Genomic DNA, 9895 nt, shown 5'->3' on the forward strand with positions numbered 1-9895 from the left:
ATATTCCTAATAAAGAGGTAAAGTAATACTAGGAAGTCCTAGGTCACCTTCTGTTCAGGGAGCTCACCATCCCACAGGGAAAACAGGATAAGGAAAAATATAACTATAAACACCAGAGCAAAAGTTCTGTGAGAGCAGGAATCATATCACTAAGGTATTTCTAATGCCTAACTTAGTGCTTGAAACCTAGTAGGCTCCCCTAAAATATTTATTTTTAAAATCTGGTGAAATAATATAATACAAGGTAAAAGGTCATATAAATAAAATATTCGGATAGTTTTGAGGAAGAGGAGATTCAAAACCTGACACATTGCCTGAATAATAGTAAAAGACAAATATATGATGAATTAATGAATCATGGAGAGGGAGAGGTGTCATGTCCCAAAAAAGTCACCTGAGTTAATATGCAGCAAAAAGGAGTTTAAACCATATCAGATGCAAAATGTAGAAATAGCAGCAAGATGAAAAATGATTTTTAAGTTCAGAAGGCTCTAAGTTGCTAAAGGCCAGGACCATGGAAATCAGAAAACAGTGATGGGTCAGAGGAGACACCCTCGGAAATGGTGGTACACCCAAGCTGATCACTTATTTGCTTTATTGGTTACGACTGCATCTCACCCAAAGGCAAAGTATTGCTTATGTTCAGATATGTACCTGAAATTTGGGTGCTAGAGTGTTCTGCTTTAAATGTGGCCAGTGAAAGCATCCTGATCATGTGCTCTTCTGTCTATAGGAATAGATAATCTCTATGAGAGGGCGCTTCACATCCGCAAACTCCTCCTGACCTTGCCCAGGTCGGTCCTTATAGTGATGAGGTACCTCTTTGCCTTCCTCAATCAGTAAGTACCATAATTCTCTGCCAAAATGCTCATCTTAATTCCATTTGCACCCCTCTGAGTTCTTTGTTCTTGGATTCTGTAACATGTACATTGGGTTCCATTTATCAGCAGAGTTGAAGAGGAAATGATTGAATAGAGACTGAAGGTGCATTTTTCCTCAGCAGATCAAAGTCATTGTGTGACCTACCTTAAATAAGCCTTGTCACCAGATGCAGAAACTGTGGCCATAATTGCAAAAATATACAAGTATTACTAAAAAGAGCACTTTTCAGTGAATTACGTGTTTTTCCGACTTCCATCCAAAGCCAGTGTCATAAATGTTTTGTTAAAATGATGTAAACCACCTGCTCACTGCAGAAAATTTCTGTGATTTTTAAAGTTGTAGTCAGGGAAGGAGGGAAAGTGTAGGTGAGATTTATACACAAATCCAAAAGAGAATTTTCTGCAAATTCAGTATAATGAGATCTTGTCAAAAAGATGATATTTCTAAAATATTCTCTAAAACAATGTAACAGAAATCTTAAAAATCACTGCATTATTTTCAAGGAAACTTTACTCTTTTAATTTTGGCAACTTGATTTTCAGTTGTGTCACTTGTAGATACATGGGCTCCATTATAAGAACATCTTCCCCAGGTCCTATCTAAGAGCCCCCTTGCACTTCAGTGTTTCAGTTAAATAACTGGAAATTTAAAATCCAGGCAGAGTAAGCTTGGGGAAATGCTTTATCACTCCAGCATGAACTCTCCCTTCTTAAAATTAGGATATTTTCTCTTCTCTATTTCACTGGAAGTTTTAAGTTCTTAAAAGCCATGGGGATTTATTACAACCCTGCTAACTCTTCCTGAAGTCATCCCCATTCAGGCTGACCCCCTGCAAGCCAAGTATCCTAAAATAGGGAAATGCTGGCAAGGAAACATACAGAATGGAGCTAAAGCATTCACAAATGACATTTGTACAGAAGTCACCCCTGGAAATTAGCAGTATCTAGAGAGATGGGTATAAACTATTTTAGGTTAAATACATTCTGTACATTTTTACCTTTAAATAAGCCAAGTCACCCAGGCAGTTGTAAAAATCTGCAGATTGCATGTGCCTCTCCTTCCCCAACATGGAGCACCTTGCATCCCTGCTGGTCCTCTCCATGCTGTCCCTACCAAATTTTCCTGATACACCTGAGCGAAACCAACTGTGAACGAATAAACCGCAATGGATTAGGAAAGCAGACTGACCATGAACCAAGAAAGTTCTCAAAACCTGAATCTAATTCACTGTGTATCTCAACAGAATGGCCACTGTGCCATTAGTCAGACGGTTGGCATTGCTTCCAGCATTTCTGCCCAAAGATGCCCCTTGGTCCCCTGCATCTGCCTTCATGCAGAGAGGCAAGGCCCAGCCTCTAGGATAGGATGCTTGGGACAGGAATTTTGGGAAAAGAAACTATTCTCTTTTAATTGTAAAATCAAAACATGTATGTAACATTTTCATGTCAAGTTTTTGCTCTTCAAGCCAGCACAAAATTAAAGACCCAGAAAGACTGTGACTCTCCCCTTTGTGCTTAAGTGGGTCTTTTGAAAATTAGACCATTCTTATTCTGAATCTCACTTTTCCTTCCTGCATTCACTTTCAAGATGATCTGTAACATGATCATTGGCTGTTATTTGTGAACTGTTTTTAAGATTTTATGTTTGAGAAATGGCAGAAGAGAAAGACATATGTTACCTGTGGAAATCATGCTTTTGTATTTTCCACTTTCTAGGCTATCTTATTTCCAAAACAGGGTAAAGTATCATGTCACATGGTATCTCAGTTTCTTTGTGTCTGTCAACATCTCACAAATATAGAGTCTCTTTTTTCTCCTTCCATTTGTCATCTGTTCACCTGGATTTTACATTTCCTTTCAGTGTTGACATTCTATACACTGAAAGATAGATTCTCTGGATTCTCCCTGGAGCAGCACCTTGCCCATGTGTTACGAGGCATAGCAGTAAAGAGCTGGCTTATTTTCAGTCACCTGTGGAAAATATCTCACAAATAGCCATTGGATCGGATTTAGAAATTAGTACTAGGCAACTGGAAATCTCCTCAGAGTTTGTAGTTTACCAGCTTGAAGTGGAATATGCAAGAATTGAGGATTCTTTACCCCTTCTCTTGCACTTGTGTGTTTTATGACACTGGTTGTCACCTAGTGTTGGGAATCTTTCCCAAAAGCAAATTACAGAGCCTGGAGTTGCTTGCTTTCTCTCAGTTGGGTACAAAGAAAAGGTGATTTGTTTTCCTCCAGACTCTCCTCAAGATTTATGGGAAAAAACTGAAATCTGAAATGTTTTTGGTTCGTTGGAGAACAATTTTAAAGATCTCCATAAAGCTTTATAGAGATCACTGCTGCCCCTCCCAGATTTACTTGAGCAGCATTTACAGCCTGACCATAATGTTTACAAATGAAACTCATTTACTTGATCCTTGTCTCCATTGTAGTGGGGATTATCTTAAACTCCCCTGTGGCTTTAAAAAAATACCACTTAAGCAAACAGGATTTATGTTCCCCTTTCATTTTCTACCAAGTTGAAAGGTTGTAAGTCGCTTTACTTTCTTTGGAATTTGCTGAGCCACCTTAAAGTAGGATGGAATATCATTTTATTCTAATAATAAAAACCAAATAAAATCTTTTAGATCGGTATTTTTAGAAAAGGAAGTATCTTATTGAACATTGATTTTCTTTTTTTCTCATGTTAACTCCTTTCTTGCTTCTTTTCGTAGTCTTTCACAGTACAGTGATGAGAACATGATGGACCCTTATAACCTGGCCATTTGCTTTGGACCCACGTTGATGCCCGTCCCAGAAATACAGGATCAAGTGTCCTGCCAGGCTCATGTGAATGAGATTGTCAAAACCATCATCATCCACCACGAGACTATTTTCCCAGATGCTAAAGAGCTGGATGGCCCTGTTTATGAGAAATGTATGGCTGGAGATGACTATTGGTAAGTCCAAGAATTTTAGTACTTCTCCCCCTGGAAGAATTATAGAAGTACAGAGATCAACTTAATTAAGAAAAAGAACGCTGACTATAGGCTGCCAGCGCTTCCAATTTAAAAAAAAAGCAGCAGCAGCAAGAACACCTGAGATACATTAGAATACCAAAATCCATGACAACACTGGCTTCTTATTATGGAATTTCATATTCATCCCTCTCTTTTCCCCATGCACGACATCTTTATAGACATATCCATCCCATCATGACTTTTGTAGAGAATGGTTTTGATATACAGTGCTGTGTTAATTTTTACTATTATATCAAGAAAAGATAACTGATTGAATTGACAGATTTCATTTTTATTCCTAAATAGTTTTGATTCTATATAAAGTATTTCAAAATTCTCATTTAAAAGGAGCGCCGTCAACCAAATGTGTTTTCATTCTTACTTATTTTCATTCTTACCAATAAATGTTATCCTAACCAGTTATGGTCGCTTTTGAGCAAATTTATTATTATATTGTTGGGATAAAAATGTTTTAATATGGCATTGTAGTCACCTCCCAATGAAGTATAAAAATGAGGGGTATAGTCAGTTGAACAATCCCAAAGGTAAGGAACCCTAAAATGTTTATGTTCACTATTTGATATATGAGTGCTAGCTTCTAAGAAATCATGTACAGTAAAAGTGGTTTTGACTCCTTGGGCCCCTACCGCGTGCCAGCTTCTCAGTGCACATGATCTCTTTTATTCCTCACAACCACTCTACCAAGTAAGTTAAGAGAGGCCAAGGAGCCTGTCCAATGGCTAGTGGTTACTGGACGCAGCCCAAGTCTTGTCTGATTCCAAAGTCCACACGAGTCTTCCCACTCAGCAGCTGCCTCCCAGCCTACCTCGGAAACTGCTTTGTGCAGCTCAGACTAAGGAGAAGCTGGAAATAAATTTGTCTAAGTCCTTCATTCTGGACCCTCCTCAGGACACTTTGTTTCCCACTGCCTTCCTGGAGATTAAGTATTAGAATAAGTAGCTGAAAGATCTAAATAACTCAGAGTGCACTTATTTTTTACTTAAACCACAGTATATTCTTAAACCACAGGTGATCCTATGCCTTAAGAAATTTGAGAATTGACTATTTCCACAAGTGCTGCTAAATTAACAATAAAGCATGACAGATTCTAGTTTTATAGTATATCTAGCAATTTTATGTGAAATTCAATTTTAAAAGATTTACTTGAGCACTTACTACATGCACATACTGACTAAGCTTGGCTCTGGGAAGGTAAATGAAGAAAACTCAGCCCTGGTGAGATTCAGAATTTCATTTTCCTAGTTGTATTTGTTTCAAGGCCAGTGTCAGTCATGTTTAGTATTTCCAGATATTCAGAGCTATGTCAGTAAGTTCTGTTGTCTTGTTCATTTTATCACAGAGCAAGTATGTGGATGTCTGGTCGATATTATTTGATGCGTTGTATTCTAGAACTTTTGTGGTTGCTCCATTTTTACAAACAGGGTAAAAGCCCCATAATAAAGAGTCTTGCAGCCAGTAACACGTGCTGGATTATGTCCTTCGCCCATACATAGTGTTTTTTATGGGCATCGCTCATTTTAAACAGAAAGTCAGTAATATAGTAGTCATCCTTGTTCCCCGATGCCAGCAGTATAAGTGGGCTTTTACAATAATGTCAGGTTTGTATTTGTAACCATTGCATTCCATTTATCAGCATACATTTGAGAAGAGATAGTGGTAATGTTAAAGGATAAAATCTGACTCTCAGATACAAAAATGAACATGTGTCTAGAAAAGATAAAGATACTACAATCAATTCAAAGCAGAAACCGAAGAGCCATCCACTTTTATGCAGTAGGGAATATCGAAATGAATTTGCAAAAACTGGTGTATCCATGGGGCAATAATCATATTCCACTAGAATTCAACAACTTTTCATTTTTATGGATAAGAATTATTTGTAATACTATCAATTTCCTACAAGTTAATTTTGTCTTTACAGATTTATAATGTATCAAAGATGAAGGTACATACACTCCCATAGCATTAGAGAATCCTAGAGGCTCCAGCATTCCACTGAAAGGCTATCCAGTAACTCCTTTGCCATTCCAAAGTCTTATTCATTTTTTTTTTTTTTACAGTAGCAATTGTTCATCTTTGAAATGCTTTCCACTTTGGCTTCATATGAATTTCTATTTCCGCTCCTCAGCGACAGCCCATACAGTGAGCACGGTACATTGGAGGAAGTGGATCAGGACGCTGGTACAGAGCCCCACACCAGTGAAGACGGTATGCACTTGTGCCCATGCTACTATAAAATTAGTCTTTATATTCATTTTTTAAGAATTGCTTATAATAAGAATTCAGTAGATACAAAAGAATACTTAACTAAATAGTGTAAAGTGCGAAGAATAACATTACAATGAACACTTGTGGAACCACCACCAAGTTTAAGAAAAAGGTATCGGGCTTCCCTAGTGGCGCAGTGGTTGGGAGTCCGCCTGCCAGTGCAGGGGACACGGGTTCATGCCCCGGTCCAGGAGGATCCCACATGCCGCGGAGCGGCTAGGCCCGTGAGCCATGGCCGCTGAGCCTGCGCGTCCAGAGCCTGTGCTCTGCAACGGGAAAGGCCGCAACAGTGAGAGGCCTGCGTACAGCAAAAAAAAAAAAAAGAAAAGAAAAAGGTATCATTTCATTACCTTTGCGCTTTCCTGAACCCATTGCCTTCTTTACCCCTCCAGGGTAACCACTATATGTTTGTACTTTTAAGTGATTTATTGTTTCATTTTCTATTTTCTTGAACATTTCATAAATAGAATCATATGTATATATTTTTCATGATTTTTTCTACTCAGTATTGTTTCTGAAATTCATCCATTGTTGCATGCAGTTATAATCATTTACCTATATTCCATTGTATTTATTTTATTATTGATGAATATGTGAGGTGTTTTCTATTTTTTTGCCATTAAAAACAGTGCACCTATGAATATTTCGAACATGTATCCTACTGCAAATGTAGAGTTTCTCTAGGATATACACACATAGGAGTAGCATGTCTTCAACTTTACTACATACTGCCGAACTATTTTTGAAAATGGTTGTAAGGATATCCACTCCCACCAGCAGTGTCGCAGCCTTTCAGTTGTACGTAGTCATCAACACTTGATTTTTTTTTCCTTTATTTTTTTTGGCTGTGTCGGGTCTTAGTTGTGGCACACGGGACCTTCGTTGAGGCACGTGGGATCTTTCATTGCGGCGTGTGGTCTCTTCGTTGCAGCACTGGGGCTTCTCTCTAGTTGTAGCGTGCAGGTTTTCTCTCTCTAGTTGTGGCGCACAGGCTCCAGAACGCGTGGGCTCTGTAGTTTGCGGCACACGGGCTCTCTCATTGAGGCGCGTGAGCTCAGTAGTTGTAGCCCATGGGCTTAGTTGCCCCGCAGCATGTGGGATCTTAGTTCTCTGACCAGGGATCAAACCTGTGTCCCCTGCATTGGAAGGTGGACTCTTTACCACTGGACCACCAGGGAAGCATCAACACTTGACTTTATAAAATATTATAATCTTTGCCAATATTGTCAGTGTGTAATGGCATCTCATTGTGATTTTAATTTGCATTTCTGATTGTTGTTTTAAAATATACTGTATTAATAGAAAATTTGAGGTACGGTAAGGCCAGCAGATTGGGAGATGATCGCCATTGAAAAGATAATTTGATACTCACAGTTCCTAAGAGGAGGGGACACATCACACCTCAGGGGGCCAAGGAAAGCACCATGGTCAGTCAGGAGGCAGAGGGAGAGGAACAACTGGGTAAGAGCTTTTATTGTGGTTTCCACAGAAAGGAACATGAGAGGCAGGGTAAGCAGGGTTAGGATTGCCTAGTTTGAATAATTTCAGCGGGCTCTGGGGCTGTCTCTCGTTGTCTGGTACCTGGCTCTGAAGTGATTGGAGCAGACAGATAGTGGCCCAAAGTGTGAGAGCCCCAGAGAGGAGGTGGTTGGGATATAGGCTCTGGATTGGTTGGTTTGTATTTGAAAAGCACATTCCAGGTGAGCTGTTTACCGTCCCTAGGAATTGGCTAACCCTGGGAGGGACAGTCCCTCCAGGGGCAGCAAGGCCTCAGAGGTCACACTACAGAAAATGAAAAACATGGTTAACACAGATATACTAATTTTTGTATGTTTAGATTTCTTCTTTGTGAAATTCCCATCTTTTGCCCATTTAGGACCTACTTGCCCACTATCATTTTCTCTGGGCTTTTTTTGCTTTTAGTTTAGTTTGGCTTTCTTTTTTTCTTATTTATAAGAGCTCTTTGTGAGTCTGGATCAGGCCTTTTATTGGATATATGATTTGCAAATATCTTCTGCTCATGTCTCTCATGTGCTTATTGTGTCTTTTGCCAAACAGAGAATCTTAATTTTAAAGGCGCTGAATTTACCAATCTTTTCCTTCATGGTGGTTTCACTTTGCATCTCCTTTAAGAAATCCTGTGCCCTGAGGCACAGGATTCGTGAAGAACTTCTTCCATATTCTCTGCTAAATCCTTTCCAGGTTTTATTTTTCACACACAGGTCTTAATTCTACCAGGAATTTATTTGGAGGTATATGGTGTGAGGTAGGGATTTGTTCCTTTTTTCCTCCATATGGATGCACAGTTGTCCCCACTGTCCCAGCCCTAATTGTCCTTTCTCTGCTGCTCCACACCTTTATCATAAATCAAGTGTCATCTCTGCATGATTCCGTTTCTGGGCTCTGTTCTTTTCCATGGGTCCACTTGTCTATCCCTACACCCCTGTCTTAATTTTGATACCTTTTAATAAATCTTAATATTTGGCAAATCAAGACCTCTGAATTTGTTCCTCTTAACAATTCTTGGCCTTTTTCACTTAAATTTTAAACTCAGTTTTTCAAGTTCTTGAAACAAACAAGGAGAAAAAACCTAAAAACCTGTTGAGGTTTGGACTGCAATTGCACTGATCCTACATATATTCATATGAAAAAATTTGATATTTTTATAATATTCAGTCTTCCAATCCACAAACACCTTTCTAGTTACTTAATGTCTCCCAATAAACGTTTATACTTTTCTCTGTAGTGATCACTTTTTTCTCTTTCTAACTTCTTAAGTTTAATATTTAACATTACTTTATGACACTTTTTTAATGTGAACATATAAAGTTGTCAGTTTTTTCTTAGTACCTCTTTAGCTGTATGCATAATCCTTTTATTCTCTCTTTAGCTGTGACTAATCTGCTTTAAACCCATTCACTGTTTTTATTTTTAATTTTTTTTCCTACAAGTTCAGTTTACTTTCATATCTGCTTGGTCATTTGCTCTTGACTTATAATATCTTTCCATTGTTTTAGATTATGTGTCTAATCATGCTAATAGCTGAAGTCTTCCTGGATTTGTTTTTGTCATCTTTTGCTCATTGAATCTTATTTCCAGTGTGTTTTAATAAATTTTTTACATATTTCTTAGAACTTCATGGAATTCCTTTATGTTGAGTTGAAGGTATGTTCCCTCCAGAGAAGGTTTTCATTTACTTCTGCCTGGTGCATAACCAGCTTGGGACCACATTAGATTTTTAGTCCGAGATTTTTTCAGGCCACCCAGGTAGTGTGAACTTAAACTGCAAACCTGCCAGAGGACTGAAATGTGGTTGGGATTCTCTAAGGTGATTTGTTTCCCAAGGCTTGAGATAGATTATTTCCTTAAGTCCAAAGTTGGAGTGGTTACATCTATGGAGAAGTATGGAGAGTGAGAAGGGAGGAAGATTTCAGAACTAGAAGTCCACTGTGACACAGAGAGTTTGATCCTTTGATGGGGCTTCGATTCGCCACACTGGGCAGCCCCTGGACCTAGTCTTTTGTGCAGAATAAAGTTTAAGTTAACCGCACAGGGAAAATTCCCTCCAGGCAAACTCTGACTTAACATATTCTAGTGTTCTATTTACCTTGGTGGGTTCCCACATTCATCAGGTTTTTGGTCTTTAGTATTCCTCACAGTCATAATTAATGTGATTACAAAGTTTTTTTTTTTAATCCAGCATTTTTAGTTGATTTCAGCAGG

At 38.6% G+C, this 9895-nt stretch overlaps 1 protein-coding gene across 1 annotated transcript in view; it reads left to right on the forward strand.

The window, feature by feature from the left end:
- The first annotated feature begins 732 nt into the window (after positions 1–732).
- LOC103080995 (SLIT-ROBO Rho GTPase-activating protein 1-like) overlaps positions 733–9895 on the forward strand; it is a 22280-nt gene continuing 13117 nt past the window's right edge. Inside the window, exons 1-3 of the mRNA XM_007447374.1 lie at positions 733–839; positions 3599–3823; positions 6033–6112. Coding sequence (XP_007447436.1) covers positions 811–839; positions 3599–3823; positions 6033–6112 — 334 coding nt within the window. The 5' untranslated portion in view covers positions 733–810. The remainder of the gene's footprint in view (positions 840–3598; positions 3824–6032; positions 6113–9895) is intronic.

Source organism: Lipotes vexillifer, unplaced genomic scaffold (genome assembly GCF_000442215.2).
Source record: "Lipotes vexillifer unplaced genomic scaffold, Lipotes_vexillifer_v1.1 scaffold170, whole genome shotgun sequence".
Classification (NCBI taxonomy): Eukaryota; Metazoa; Chordata; class Mammalia; order Artiodactyla; family Lipotidae; genus Lipotes; species Lipotes vexillifer.